Below are 16004 nucleotides of genomic sequence, written 5' to 3' on the forward strand. Positions count from 1 at the left end.
GGCCAGTGTGGAAGGATGTATTTGGTTTGCGTTTAGCGCTGGGTACATCGGGCAGTACTGCTGGTGGCCAGTTGTGTAGGTGGTGTTGACCTCTCTTGCGTTCTGCTATGCCGAAGGTTGGGCGGTCTGCTTGTTCTTCATTCTTTCCTGTGTCTCCTTTGTCTTCGGACAATCTTTGGTGCTGTGCCCTGCGCTTTCGCCGTGAAAAACGCAATATGGCCTGCGTTGTTTGTGGTTTTGGTTTTTGTTCTAGTTTTTGCCTTGGTAGCCTTGCCTACCTTGGTTCCTGGTCTGGGTCTCTGGCCCTACTGGCCCTGGCAGTTGCCCTTGTACGGGGTGAGGTTGACCCTCGATGCTGAGCACCTGCCCCTGGCCTGGTTTCTGATTTGATGCGTTCTGGTTCGCATAGCTCTTCTGTGAGTTTTTGCTGTTGTTTTACTGTCTGTTTTGACCCTGCTCCTCCAGCCTTTTCCGGAGGTCATTGTCTGATCTGCAGTAGTTCTCGAACTCGTCGTACAACTGCTATATGGAAGTTGGTTTCTTTCTTGCTAGGTGTGCTGCGAACGGCCCGATTCGGAGCCCTTTGATCGCTGCTTCAATGGCGATCTCTTCTGGGACGTCTGGTGACTTCGCCTTTAGTTGCATGAATTTTCCAAAGTAGTCATGTAGTGTCTCTCCCTGCATTTGTTTGCATTGTAACAGATCTGTGGATGTCAGCGACTGTGCTGCTAGCCCCTTGAAGTTTGCCAATATCTTATCCCGGAGATTTTTCCAGGAGTAGACTGTGCTTGGTTTGAGCATGGAATACCAAGCCAACGCGTCACCTTCGGCAGCAATAACAAATGACTTTGCCAGGACGGCGTCGTCTCCGCCGGCGGAGGCTACTGCTGCCTCGTAACTCATAATGAACTGATGGGGGTCTGTCTTTCCGTTGAACTTTGGTAGTGTGATTGGCTTGTACGCCGTTGGCCATGGCGATTGTTGTATGCCTTCAGAGAGTGGGGACTTGGGGTCGATAGGCCTCCGCATCGCCTGAGATGGCGTCGTGGTTGGGCTGGTCACTGGCGGAGGCATGTTTGCGGTTGGTGTTGCTGCGGAGGCTGGGATCGCGGAGGTTGACGCTGGTACTGCATGCTGCATACTTAGCATCTCAGCATGTAGGACTGCCAACTGCTGCCTTATTTCTGCTGCTTGTGCTGACGCTTGAGTGGCTTGCTGATTAGCTGCGAATGCTGCTGCCATTCTGTCCCTCTCTTGTTGCGCTCTTTGCAACTGTGCTTGCAGCTGTTGCAGTTCTTGCTCGAGTGTTGTACCTGAGTTTGGTTGGGCCTCCGAATCTTGGATCTCTGGATGTTGGGGTTCCAGTTGTTGACCCTGGGCATCTGCTCTGGTGCCATCCTCCGCTGGCGAGGTAGCGTAGGTGCTACGGGTGGTGCGCCTAGGCCTTCCTCTCTGACCCGTGGTTGCTGCTGCTCTGGTGGTGGTTTTTCTTTTCCCTGCCATCGTTGGTTTGTCTTGGCCAAACCACGGTGGGCGCCAATGTTGGAACTAGTGGTTCCGGACAGAGTGAGGGAGACAGGGGCCTCCGCCCGCCAGGTGTCGCCCTCGGGCAGAGGCTCGGGATAGGCACGACAGGTGAACTTGTGGGAGGCTGGCACGAAAAGCTAGGGTTTCATTAATTCATTCACCATCATCCGCACGGTTACAAGTGTTCCCTATTTATAGGACTCAACTACTCCCTGACAGAATTTATTACAATGCCCCTCAACTGCTACAATACATTACTGGAATATTCCGCCACTGGTCTCTTGTTTGCGGGGCAATCCTGCCACACCGTCTCCAAGTAACGGGCCTCCATAAGCGGCCGGCCCACCGTGCCTCGATCTTTGGCCCAAAGGCCTGGGTTCCCGATGCTGGCCTCCATCTTCAGGGACGCGCGCGTCGCCTTGGCGGGTCTCCGCCGGTTCGGTCGGAGACATCGTCCGTATGCCTCCGCCCGGCCACACGGGGGCCGTGGTTCCCGATGCTGGCCTACGTCATCGGGGGCGCGCCGTCGTCTTGGCGGGTCTCCACCGGTCTGGTCGGAGACGTCAACCGTGGGTCTCCACCCGGCCGCGCAGGGGCATGCTGGCGCGCTCGCGCGGACCACGGGCGCCACCGGTCCGGTCGGAGACGTCAACCGTGGGTCTCCGCCTGACCTCGTGGGGGCCATGCTGGCGCGCTCGCGCGGACCACGGGCGCCTACGCTTGAGTACCTGCACACACTTAGGCAAGATTGTTTGTTTAATTAGTTCAGAGGTAAAGCGGCCTCCGCCCTCATCGCCGGAGACGCCCATGAGCCGAGGCTGGGCGGCGTCCGCCTGAGCATAGGTCGGAGGTGTCTGCGCCCGGCCTGGGCGGAATTCGCGACAAGCCCGCCGAGCCTCGTGTAGTGCCCTACGAGCATAGCCAGGAAAGTTCCTTTAGTCAGCGCCAGGTCTCCGCCCTAAGATGGTCGAAGACGCCTTGGCGACACCTTGCTGTCAGAGGCCTTCGTCACCCGCCGAAGCCGTGTTACAACAGATAGCATGATAAAATAGATTGACATACCCACTAGTGAAATACTAAAATACTAGTACTTATAAGTTCTCGTACATTCATAGCATTCACATACTAGTGCTTCTTAGTAGTCATGTCCATTGTTTCTTGTCACTTCTATTTGCTACATATGGGGAGGGTGACAACTGACAATAGGAGCTTAGTCTACCTCAAGTTGGCATGAGATGAGATATGTTGCAAGTGTGAGGCATTGGAAATAGAGGCCAAACAATGATTGAGGCAATGAGGCATACCTATGGGTGCGTAAGCAGGGGGCTGATCCAGCATCACGTCGGATGTGGAGGCCCCCATGTTATTTTAATTTTTACTAGAACATCAGGCGCCACAGTGATTTAAGTGATAAATATCAATTTGACGGGCAAATATGGCTATATATTATTTATATATTTTTAGAGCTTTGTTACAGTGTTTGGGAGGAACCGGGGGTTCCTTCCTTGAAAATTATTTACGCAGCTATTAATTAAGAAAATTAATTAATTATGTCTAAGGGCAATTTAGTACTTTTCCTTTCCGGTACACAATCTCTAACTCCCTAACCCAATTCCACTATGGGGACTCGCTGCTGCCTACGTTGCAGGATCTCGCTGCTCCCTGCGTCGCTGCCTCCGGCCGTCGATGAAGACTCCGGTTCTCTTCAGGACACAGTTCGGAACTGTCAGTCTTACTATGTCCGCGGTGACTAGAACATGGATGTACATTTTGCATTGGGGAGGGCTGTACCTCGGTGACGATGTCAATGCCGAGCTCAGCCCATGGGAGCTTGAGAGGGTCCCTGCTGGAGACAACCGTGATGGGCTCGCCATCGGCCCTGATGGTCGTGTCGTCGACGATCTTGACGTCGACCTTGAAGGTGCCGAGCATCGAGTCGTACTTGAGAAGGTGAGACGCCTGGAATTAACAGGAAAAAAACAGCACCAATATAATATAATGCAAGTTTCTATCAGAATTCGTGGCAAGCGTCTGAAATTCTGAATACGAGTGCGGCACTGCGGCTTCAGACCCCATTCGATGGTCTGAAACTTGGCTGGTTTTGTGAGAGAGAAACACTGTAGCGGCTGGTTGATGAACAGTGTTCGCTGAGGAGGATCAGCCGGGTACCAGACCAGCGAACGGGCCCTCAGTTGGCATCAATCTTCACGTACGTTCCTGACGCCTCCGCTAGGGTTAGGGGAGGTGTAGGCGTCAGCTATGGAGAGGGGAGAGAGGCGCAGAGGAAGAGGACCGAGGCTTAGAAGGGAGAGGAGGGGATAGAAGGCCCTTGGCCTGTTCTACTCATGTTTAAGATTAAAAGGTTACATAGCCCCTGTCTTTATAGTCCTAGGAGACTTAGCCCCTAAGCAATCTAACTTATCCTCCAAACAAGCTAATCCTAATCCTCCCGGATCTGGATGTCGGCGGCGTGGCGGGAGGCCGCCCCTCCGCTAGTCGCCCCCCTCCTGGTGGCGCGGTCAGCCCAGACCTAGCCGGCCTGGGCCCCCTCCTGGGCCCTCCATTAGACGTATGACATCTCTTCCCCCTTGTCCAGACAGCGCGTCCTCGTGCTGTGGCTTTGCTTGATCGTTGATAGGGCTTGAGGAAGACCTCTGCTCTAACTCCTTTGTACGTGATCTCCGAAGTGGGGATCTCTGGTTGAGGTGGATCTGCTATTGGTGGAGAATTGTCGGGGCGAGCGAAGAACTTGTCAAACATCGTCTTCCAACGATTGGTCATGTTACGGATGTCGAGGTCCTCCTTGGAACGTGCATGCTCGCTATTGCTCAGGCGAGCGTCGTTGTCCATCAGCTTGGTGGCGAGGCCACTGCAGGGAAGGTTGGCGGCGATGCTGCTTGTTACATGGTCGCTGCGGGGTGCAACGAGCAACAAGGGTGCGGCGGCATCGGGCAGCAGTGGACTGCTGCTGGTGTTGACGTCGAAGAACTTGTCGCCCAATTTTGCCAATTGATCGACGATGTTGTGGGAGCTGTTGCAGACTGCATCAATGTCGATGATCTTGGTGGTGGTGGCCATCGGATCATCTGGTCTCCGAATACCAGTGTCAGAGCCCTGCTGGGAGGGGCGCTGGGTGGCGGCGGCTAGGGTTAGGGGAGGTGTAGGCATCAGCTATGGGGAGGGGAGAGAGGCGTAGGGGAAGAGGATCGAGGCTTAGAAGGGAGAGGAGGGGATAGAAGGCCGTTGGCCTATTCTACTCTTGCTTAAGATTGAAAGGTTACATAGCCTGTCTTTATAATCCTGTGAGACTTTGCCCCTAAGCAATCTAACTTATCCTCCAAGCAAGCTAATCCTAATCCTCCTGGATCTGGATGTCGGTGGCGCGGCGGGAGGCCACGCCTCCGCTGGTTGCGCCCCCTCCTGGTGGCGCGGTCAGCCCAGACCTAGCCGGCCTGGGCCCTCTCCTGGGCCCTCCATTAGACGTATGACATACTGTAACAAACCTCATTAATTTAACCTTTAAATTTATTCTAAAACTAATTCCTGGCCCACATGATTTTGGTTCCGGCTCACAACTTAAGTTCCTCTATATTAGTTCTTCTTAATTTATAACCATTAGATCTACTCAAATGGATGGCTCTAGTTGTTTCAAAGCACTGTAAAATTTCACTTAAAACAATACAGAGTAAGAGAAAACGTTACGGTTGTTGCAGCACTAAAATCGCTTGTGTTTGCATATGTGTTCTTGTGTACATTAGGGTGATCACCATTGACTCCGGCGACAGGCGCCGGCAGTGGAGATGTCATATATGTGCCCTGCCATGCGAGGTCATCACCATGGCTTGACCATGTTATTTGCCATCGCAATCGCAACCCTGCTGACCATGTTATTTGCTTCGATATCCATGCCCGTGCTTCTCTACAAACTCTAGATGAACCATACGTCTGCTGGTTGGAGGATGGTGAAGCATTGAATTCAGAGCATGATTACAATCTGTGCCTTCAGATACTTCATGTTATGACATACATATTTATCAGAAACAAAAACCATATTGTACACAACACAAATTTCAGTTCATTTGCTACATGGAAATTGGGGTCTACAGACATGTGGCTCTACATGGAAATTTTGGTTTAGCATCAGTCCCTACAACGTGTCTACTTGATGCTTCAATACTCTTTCTCCTGTTTTAGCATTGGTAAAAAGCAACATTGTGGCTAGTCTTATGTGATGCAAGGCTAGATCCAGTATCATGTTGGATTTCAAGTAAGCCCCCCATATTATTTATCTGTTAGATTATTTGATAGTTGCTATTTATATGTCAACATATTTCTTGGGAATAAACTTGTTAGATTTTTAACTGTTGGATGTAAAATCATCCAGATATCATTCTCCCAACCTTATCTCCTTCGCCATGGACTCAACCTCTAAGGGCTTCTCCAGTGGGGAAAACAAACCGACTCAATGTCCTACATGTCATCAGCATGAGTCGATTCAACCACTGGAGCATACCGAACCATGGATGAGAGAGAGGAGAGTCGATGCAAAAGTTTGCATCGGTTCATCGGCGAGCATTAGCAATAGAAAATGATTTTTTCTGTCCGCCTGAGGTCCTGGTGAGGCCATCTCCTTCCTGCTGCTGTCGCGTCAGAGGGCCCCCAAGTCTCTGCACCATCGACTCACGACTAGAGAACTTTGAATCAATTTTTCGATGCAGGGAATCATGGCGTAGGTGGCACTATCTCTCCTGAAGAAGTCGGCTCACCACTGGAGCTGCCCTAACCCCACCTCCTCTGTCTCTAGCCCCGGAGCCACCACCACCTCCTCTCGTCCTTCTGACTCCAAACTCTGGCCTCCATCTCTAGCCTCAGTAGTGCACCCCACCTCCTCTGACTCGAGACTCCGGGCATGGCTGGCAAGCTAGAGGATCAAACTTTTCAACCACCAAAACAGAGCTCATTCTTTTCTTTTTGGTGTTGCTTGCCATCACAATGAAGTACTAGCATCAAGGCAAGTTGCTCAATAGATTAAGGCTGAGTCACTCAATAGCATTTTTTTTGGTGAAGGAAGAGTTTATTGAAAAATCTAAGGATAATACATCGAGTTGATACAAAGTCTTGAAAGACACTTCCGGCCTCTGTCTAACAACTTGAAATATTGTGATGATTTTGATTTCTTCTGCTCGAGCCAGAAGGATGTAACATATCAACTTGAACTATTTATTATTCATGTGAGAAGACTTGAGAATTTAGAGTTTGTCGTGATCTTGCAAGCCTGGCAGCAAAAAATGGTCGAACTTGACATACACATTTTATTCCCATTGGTTTATTGTGTAGTTGAGTTGGCATTGCTATTATGGGTGGGAACAACATAGGTTGAAAAAGCCTTTTGCCAATGATGGTTATCAAAACTGAATTATGCAACAAGTTGTTCGATGTTTGGCTTAATGAATTAATGGTTTGCTACATTCAGAGAGAGATTTTCAGAGGAATTAATCTTGAGAAAATTAAGGAAGTATTTCAAAAAAAGAAAGATAGGAAAGTGCAATTACCTAGGTCTCCTAGACCTAATTGAAGCTTCATTGTCGATTGCTTTGTCTCTTTATTTCACTCGCATATTTTCAGTATTCTATCCTTAATTTTTTATTTCTTATATAAATATATTATGTATATAATATTTTTATGTTCTTGCTTATATGTTTTGTACTCGTCGAATGGAAATCGTTACATCTTGCATGTATATAAAAACAACTTCAATTTAAATTCTATGCTACCTACATTACCTATTTTGACACTTCACCACCCCTCAACTTAATTCATTCCCTGCTCCTGCCCCAACGTGTATGGATATGCCTTTGTCATAGTTCTGTGATTACATATTATTTGACCATTGTACAGAATATATATATATATATATATATATATATATATATATATATATATATATATATATATATATATATATATATATATATATATATATATTCGTGCTTTGGCATGCGACAAGCTAAGGACAGAAAAAGACATAAATTGAGTTGTCCTCGGTGTGAGATTCGATTATTATTTTGTGCGCACCACCTTGATGAGTTGCTGAGCCATTTATCAATCGAGTGGTTGAGCCATTGAGTTATCAGTCCATGTGCCTGTAAAGCTCGATTGCCACTAGCTACTTATCCAGCCAACGTTAAAATAGAAGACTATACCAGTTGATAGGGGAAAAACATGGATCCCTAGCTGGAGCAAGCTAGAATTGAGGTGCAGTGTAATCCATGCAAAGTTCCACCCAAAAACCTTTTAGAAATGGGAGGCACGAGGAATCCGAGCTGTACAATTAGATGGATTGAAGGCTGCTGGAAAGCCCCACCGAGTGCGGTCCGCTTCGGATCGACGTAAGGATATGGTTCTGCCTCTTCACAATTTTAGTTGAACACGCACACCCAAAGCAAAAAAAGTACAATAGTAGTAGTTGCCCGTGCTGAAATTCTCAGATAGGTACTAGTGACACAAACTAAAATTTGTCATTTTAGACTTCTCTTTGTGTGACTCCATAGCAGATAATTTGACTTGAATTATGTTTCTTTGACTCTATTGCAATCTAATTCTCGTACCCAATATGAAAAATGCATATGTGTTGTTAGATAATCCTGGCTCGGTTTGCCTCCTTCCTGATCATCTATTTTGGGTTAAGACAATAACTTGTGCCTGGTCATAGTTAAATCGGGAGCATCTTTGTAAAGCCAGACGCATACAAATGTTCATATAGTGGCTCTCCTTTGCTTCCTTGTTCTTTTGTCGAGTCGTAGTGGCCATGGCGTGCGTGGGCGTGTTGTGGTGTTCAATTGTTCAAAGCCACGATCTTGTATAGTTTCTATTTATAGAGTCGAGAAAACTCTGCTGTTGCTGCAGCACCAAAATCCACTTGCGTTCGTGTGTGTATTCCTGTGTATATTGGGGGTGATCATCCTCGACTCTGGCAACGAGCGTCAGTGGTGGAGACATCATATGTGCCGTGCCACATGCGAGGTCATCATATCACCATGGCTTGGTCACGTTACTTGCCATCGCAATATCGTAACCCTGCCGACCAGCAGCGACGCAGACAGCGAGCCATCTCTGCTTGCCTACACATCCACGCCCGTGCTCCTCTACAAACTCTAGAATCATAGGTGTGTGCTGGTTGGAGGATGGTGAAGCACTGAATTCAGAGCGTGATTACAGTGGGTAAAATCAGAAGGGAAAGTACCTTGAAATGCCAATAGTACTGTCTGCTGTCACAATGAAGTATTAGCATCAGGACGAGTCACTCAATAGATTTTTTTTGATAACCAAGAGTTTACTAAAAATTCTAAGGATAACATATCAATTTGATACAATGTCTTGGAAGGCACTCCCAGCCTCTGGTTAATAACTTGACATATTTTGATGATTTCTTCTGTTCCGATCAGGAGGGTATAACAGATCAACTTTGAACAATTTACTATTCATGCGAGAAGACTTGAGGAATTTAGAGTTTGTCATGATCTTGCAAGCCTAGCAGCAAAATGGTCGAACTTGACAGACATATAAGAGGTTTATCGTCTAGTTAGTTGGCGTTGCTAAAACCGATGGCAGCAACATTGCTTTGTCTCTTGTGTCTCTTGTTTCACTTGTTTATCGTCTAGTTAAGTTGGCGTTGCTAAAACCGATGGCAACAACATCGCTTTCACTTGCATGTTTTTCAGTATATTGTATCCTTAGTGTGTAACACCCCAGAGTCCAAACGGCTCAGATCCATCTAATCTAACCCACCCTAACGGCTCACATCCATCTAATCTAACACACCTTAAACAATCAAGGTGGGACTAAACCCCCCACAAGGGCCGATACCTTGTGCACTACTGGAAAACTGTACTTTGCCGAGTGCCTGAGACTTTGCCGAGTGCTTTTTATCGGGGCACTCGGCAAAGCAATATTTTACCGAGTGCCGCACTCGGCAAAATAAAGCACTCGGCAAAGGTGGCTTTGCCGAGTGCCAGGCACTCGGCAAAGCCTGGCTCTCGGCAAAGCTGGGCTTTGCCGAGTGCCGACGGCGGCCACCTGCCGTCAGATTTTGCCGAGTGCCTAACGGATGTCACTCGGCAATTTTTTTTATTTTTAAAAACTTATTTTGCCGAGTGCCAGCCCCAGGCACTCGGCAATTTTTTTAAAAAAACATATTTTGCCGAGTGCCAGCCTTGGGCACTCGGCAATTTTTTTTTTAATTTTTTAAAACTTATTTTGCCGAGTGCCAGCGCCAGGCACTCGGCAATTTTTTATTTTATTTTTGAAAATCAACTTTGCCGAGTGCCCCCCATGGCACTCGGCAATTTTTTTTTTGATTTTGGGCCCAAATTTTTTTGTGTGGCCTTGTGACAGTATTTCAAACTCTATTTTACAATTTGGGGCAATTTTGACATTTTTTGATATATTTCATTAGTTTATTTCGTTTCGTCGAATTTTTTGGGATATTTTAAATTTGAACTGCAGGTACATGGAATAATGGACTTTGGTCATCAAAAAATTGATACTCATGATATTTAGGGTATGTTTAGGCCGTATCTAGGAACTCACATGAAATCTCGAGCATCTCGTTGACGTAACATGTCGAGGTACTTGCCGGAAATGTGATTTTAAATTATATAAAATGCAAACAAAGTCCGAAAATCACGAAACTTGTCGAGGCGTCGTGTTATCGCATGTGGAGGCTGTGGTAAAAAATTGTGAAGGTTTCGAGCAAGTTGTGACGTCGGATGCCAAAAACCCAGACATCTTCACAATTTTTTACCACAGCCTCCACATGCGATAACACGACGCCTCAACAAGTTTCGTGATTTTCGGACTTCGTTTGCATTTTATATAATTTAAAATCACATTTCCGGCAATTACCTCGACATGTTACGTCAACGAGATGCTCGAGATTTCATGTGAATTCCTGGATACGGCCTAAACATACCCTAAATATCATGAGTATTAATTTTTGGATGACCAAAGTCCATTATTCCATGTACCTGCAGTTCAAATTTGAAATATCCCAAAAAAATTCGACGAAACGAAATAAACTAATGAAATATATCAAAAAATGTCAAAATTGCACCAAATTTTAAAATAGAGTTTGAAATACTGTCACAAGGCCACAGAAAAAAATTTGGGCCCAAAATCAAATTTTTTTTTGCCGAGTGCCCTGGCTTTGCTGAATGCCGGCCCAAGGGGCACTCGGCAAAGTTGATTTTTTTTTAAAAAAAATTCCCGAGTGCCTAGCGCTGGCACTCGGCAAAATAAGTTTTAAAAAAATATTTTTTTTTGCCGAGTGCCCAAGGCTGGCACTCGGCAAAATATGTTTTTTTTAAAAAAAATTTGCCGAGTGCCCCTTTCTGGAGCACTCGGCAAAGGCCCAATAGAAGATGGGCCGCCGGCCCAAAATCCCCCCCACCCCAGAACCCTATCCGCCCGCTCGCTCTGCTCGGTCCCGACGCCCGCCGCGCATCCCCGGCCCGCCAGCTCCGCCACCCCCGCTCCGCCGCGCCGGCGAGCCCCCGCCACCGCGCGCCCCCGCCCCTGGATCGCCCGCCCCTGAGCACCCCCCAGCCCGGCCGCGCGACTCCCCGGCGCGCCCACGCCGGCGAGCCCCCGCCACCGCGCGCCCCCGCCCCTGCATCGCCTGCCCTCGAGCACCCCTTAGCCCGGCCGCGCGGCTCCCCGGCGCGCCCACACCGGCGAGCCCCCGCCACCGCGCGCCCCCGCCTCTGCATCGCCCGCCCCCGAGCACCCCCCAGCCTGGCCGCGCAGCTCCCCGGCGTGCCCACGCCGGCGAGTCCCCGCCACCGCGTGCCCCCGCCCCTGCAACGCCCGCCCTCGAGGACCCCCCAGCCCGGCCGCACCGCCCGGCTGCGCGCGCGCCGCCGCCGTCAGCGCTGCCCGCTGCCGTCAGCGCGGCACGCCGCCGCCGTCCACACGTGCTACCACCGCCGGCGTGCGCGGCCATCCTCCCCTGCACGCGCCGGCCCCGCGCGCCTCCCGTGCTCCCCTGCTCTTGCCGCCGGCTTGGAAGAAGGAGGAGGAAGCAGCAGTAAGAAGAAGAAGGGAGGAGAAGAAGGAAGAAGGAAGAAAAAAGAGGAGAAAGAAAGAGAAGGAAAAGGAAGAAGAGGGAGAAGGAAAAAAGAGAAGAAAAAGGAAGAAGGAGGAGGTGCCTCGGCCGTCTTCTCCGCGTGCCCGTCCCGCTGACACCCCTACCGTCACCGAACCGCCTACGAGCGTGGGCAAGGTATATCCACCCTTTCTCCGCTTGTCGGCCTTCGTGCCGTTGTGATGTCGGCCTTCGTGCCGCTGTGCTTATCGGCCTACGTGCCGTTTGTGATTGTCGACCTTCGTGCCGTTGTTTTTTGCAGGTTTTGGAAACCTCCCCGTGCAGGGGAGGTGCTGCCGAAATTTTGAACTTATAGTGTCGTGTTTCTTCTTTTGCAGAGCAGGACCTGTCGGAGGTGACCCGGAGGTCCCCGATCATCTTCGTCGGTGTCACGGGTCTGCCTGCACTGCGTCGCCTCACCACTGCGTCGACTCACCACTGCCTCGCTAGCCTAACTTCACCGACACCCTAGGTATAAATCATCTCTTTTTCCGCTTGTCTGTCGTCGTAGATCGGTGTAGCCTAGTTAGGCGTCTCCCGTCCGAAAGAGATATCTTTGGAGGTATGCAGATCTTTGCATATCTGCGAGCGTTTCTATTTCGGATTGTCCACATTTTTTGGACAGCCCGCGGATGCGTAGATGGATTAGTTTCCATGGTCCGCTCCGGTCCGAGATGGTATTTTGGCATCACCCCCTGTTGTTCTCTGGATACACACTCTCCCTTGCAGGACGTGTATCGGGAGAACAACAGGGAGGTGCTGCCGAAATTCCATCTCGGATAGGAGCGGAGCATGGAAACTAACCTCATCTACGGATCCGCGGGTGGGATTAGGACATATCCTCACCTATTAGAGAGTAGGGACACCACGTAGATGCAATTGATGGTGACTCATATGTGCTGATACGTCTGTTAAAGGATGGAGGACCATGAGTGGATGTACACACTCCGGAGAGACGAGCACGATTACGACTTGCTGTTTATAGTCAAGGTCGAAGAATTCTTACAGCATGCATTTGGCGAGAGTGCTGGAGGCCATTCTCTAGTGGTTTGTCCGTGCAGCGGTTGTGACAATAGAAGAAGGAAAGATAGGTTAACCATGGGTAAACATATTGTGAAGTTTGGATTTACTCTAGGCTACCACCGGTGGATCCACCATGGTGAAGCCGATCGTATCAGGGAGGAGGTAGTGAGACCACGGCTCGAGGCTTTCGATGATGATGCCGGGGTAGTAGACATGCTGGATGACACGCACCAAGCTCAGTTCGCTGAAGGACGTGACAAGGAGGAGATGGAGGCTGCCGTAGATGCCTTCTACCTGATGTTGGACTCGGCACAGAGACCCCTTCACGATCATACTAATGTTTCTCAGCTGGATGACATTGGTCGCGTAATGGGGTTGAAGGCCGAGTTAAACCTAAGTCGAGAAGGCTACCGAAGACACACATTATGCCAAAGAACTTGTACGAGTCAGAGAAGCTCCTTCTTGCACTTAAGATGCCATATGACAAAATACATGTGTGTCCGAAGGGGTGCGTCCTATTTAGAAAAGAACACGCGGATGCAAAGTACTGCCCGAAGTGTAAATCCTCCAGGTACGTGGAGGTAGACTCAGGCGATGGCTAGAAGAGGCAGTTTAAGATCCCCATGAGAGTCCTACGACACCTTCCGTTCCTGTCGAGGCTCCAACGGCTATTCATGACCGAGGAATCCGTGAAACAGATGACATGGCACAAAAACGGCACACGATACAATCCTGAGAAGATGGTACATCCATCCGATGCTGATGCATGGAAGTACTTCAATTCACGGCATCCTCTCAAAGCAGAGGAGGCTCGTAATGTACGTGTCACGCTGGCAACAGATGGGTTCAATCCATATGGCATGATGGCTGCACCATACACATGTTGGCCCATGTTCGTCATCCCCCTGAATCTCCCCCCCGCGTCTCCTTTCAACGGCATACCGTGTTCCTATCGTTGATAATCCCTGGACACCCGGGGAGTAATATGGGTGTCTTCATGGAGCCTGTGATAGATGAGTTGATCGATGCTTGGGTCAAAGGGGTGTGGACATACGACCGAGCTATGAAAACTAGCTTCAAAATGCACGTCTGGTACCACTACTCCCTGCACGACTTCCTGGCGTACGGGTTAATGTGCGCCTGGTGTGTTCAGGGGAAGTTCCCATGCCCAATATGCAAGGAAGCTGTGAGGTTCATATGGTTGAAGAAGGGTGGCAAGTATTCGTTGTTCGATAAACATCGTCAATTCCTCCCTCTTGACCATCCATTCAGAGAAGACGTCAAGAGCTTTACGAAAGGTGTCAAAGTGACGGACCCTAGACTGCACTTGAGGACTAGAGCGGAGGTTCGTGCTCAGATAGATGCTCTCGTGCCCAACGAAGATGGTGGTTTTGTGGGATATGGTGAGCAACATATGTGGACTCATAAGTCCAGCTTGACGAGGCTCCCCTATTTCGATGACCTCCTACTGCCCCATAACATTGATGTCATGCACACTGAAAAGAATATCGCTGAGGCACTTTGGGCAACGCTCATGGACACTAACAAGTCTAAGGACAACCCTAAGGCTAGAGTAGACCTGGCGACGTTGTACGATAGGCCAAACCTGGAGATGCGGCCTCCTGCAACAGGAAAGCAGTGGAGAAGGCCTAGGGCCCCCTATGTCTTGAAAATCGATCAAAGGAGGGAAGTACTTCGATGGATCAAGAATTTAATGTACCCTGATGGGTATGTAGCGAATCTGAGCAGGGGAGTGAACTTAGAGACTCTGTGAGTCAACGGGATGAAGAGTCATGACTACCACATATGGATTGAGCACATACTTCCGTCGATGGTTCGAGGCTATGTCCCTGAGCATGTCTGGCTAGTGTTGGCAAAGTTGAGCTACTTCTTTCGCCAGCTTTGTGCCAAGGAGCTATCTTCGACCGTCATTACAGAATTGGAAACTATGGCACCTGAGTTGGTCTGTGAGCTTGAGAAGATCTTTCCACCTGGCTTCTTCTTGCCGATGCAGCATCTGATTGTGCACCTCCCGACCGAGGCATGGTTGGGGGGGCCTGTGCAGGCCCGTTGGTCGCCCCAGGAGGGACCCGCCTCCTCCCCTGGCTCTCGACCAGCCAGAGGACCCATCTCCTACCCTAGAGGACCACATGGCGGCCACGGGCACGACCACAGACACTCCGTCAGGGGACGAGGGGACTCAGCAGACGGAGGACAGTTCTGCTCAGTCGGCTCCCTACCTACGAGGTCCCACAAGCCTTCCTTTGGTTCCGCTTCCTGACCGACGCCCACTGGTTCGTCCTGTGGGAAGAAGGTAAGTAACTATAGATGTTATCACTAGTACTTCATATGATACGTTGAAAATCAAAAGAGAAACTGATAATTTTTTGTAATAACTTATGCAGGGGCTAGCTAGTTCTGTCAGGTGCTTTTGACCCCCCACGCACCCCCGCTACCGTCCTAGGATGTCTTTGCAGGAAACACTTCCCCGGCCTTGTGGACTTGAAAGAGGGTAGGTGGGAGCCGGCCTGGTCGTGGGACAGGTACAAGCTCAGCTCGGATGACGAGTAGGACAACAAGCAGGAGCGGGTTTTGGTGGACTTTTGGGTAAGTGTCTCACAACATAGCTCAATACATCTCCTCCATTGCTTAAGTCTTTTATTGAAATAATGAACGGATACATCGTGTTTGTATGCAGAGGTACTTCAAGGCCGAAGAAGGTAGAGAGACCCTAGCGGATCAGACGGCACACCGAGCCTATAAGAAGTACGTCGGTGACATGATTCACGAGGCGCGACTCCAGGCCCACGTCGACTACTACAGGTCCATCAAGAAAGAGCCCCTCAACAAAATCGGCGCAAGAAATGTGGCGCTGACCAAGGAGCAGTACCTTCAGGTAGGTGAATAATATTGATTCATTTTGAGATTTAGTAGGTCCAGAATTGATCTTCTTATATGTCAAACACTTGATGATGTGTAGGTGCCGGCCTCGTGGTGCATGTCACATAGATCGGCATGGTCGAGGATCATGGACAGGTACCTTGACCCGGCATACATCGCAAAGCACGAGCAAGGCAAGCGGAAGCGGGCACTGAGGACCACTCCAACTCACCACCAAGGCAGCCGCAACCTCCCGCATTCAAGCGGGCACTTGTACGAGATGTCATTTATCTATTCTAACACTCAATTTTGCCTGATTTCTAATCATCTTGCCGTCTTTCTCGCAGGAGGTGGCACACCCGGACGTGCCGGTGTCAGAGTTTGGGGCATGGGCTGTGTCCCACATGGGCTCAGTGATATCCGGTGTCGTCTT

General features: G+C 49.6%; 1 protein-coding gene and 1 pseudogene across 1 annotated transcript; one reads left to right on the forward strand and one right to left on the reverse strand.

The window, feature by feature from the left end:
- Positions 1-249: 249 nt before the first annotated feature.
- LOC136515956 (uncharacterized) lies at positions 250-1503 on the reverse strand (annotated as a pseudogene).
- A 9443-nt stretch (positions 1504-10946) lies between these two features.
- On the forward strand, positions 10947-11615 carry LOC136515957 (vegetative cell wall protein gp1-like). The gene has a single exon (XM_066509396.1). The coding sequence runs from the start codon at positions 10947-10949 to the stop codon at positions 11613-11615; it is 669 nt and encodes a 222-aa protein (XP_066365493.1).
- Positions 11616-16004: the final 4389 nt, after the last annotated feature.

The sequence above is a fragment of the Miscanthus floridulus genome, chromosome 17 (assembly GCF_019320115.1).
Source record: "Miscanthus floridulus cultivar M001 chromosome 17, ASM1932011v1, whole genome shotgun sequence".
Taxonomy (NCBI): domain Eukaryota; kingdom Viridiplantae; phylum Streptophyta; class Magnoliopsida; order Poales; family Poaceae; genus Miscanthus; species Miscanthus floridulus.

What these genes read in the sequence shown, in the direction of transcription:
- LOC136515957 (XM_066509396.1), top strand. Translation starts at nt 10,947, where the DNA reads ATGGGCCGCCGGCCCAAAATCCCCCCCACCCCAGAACCCTATCCGCCC.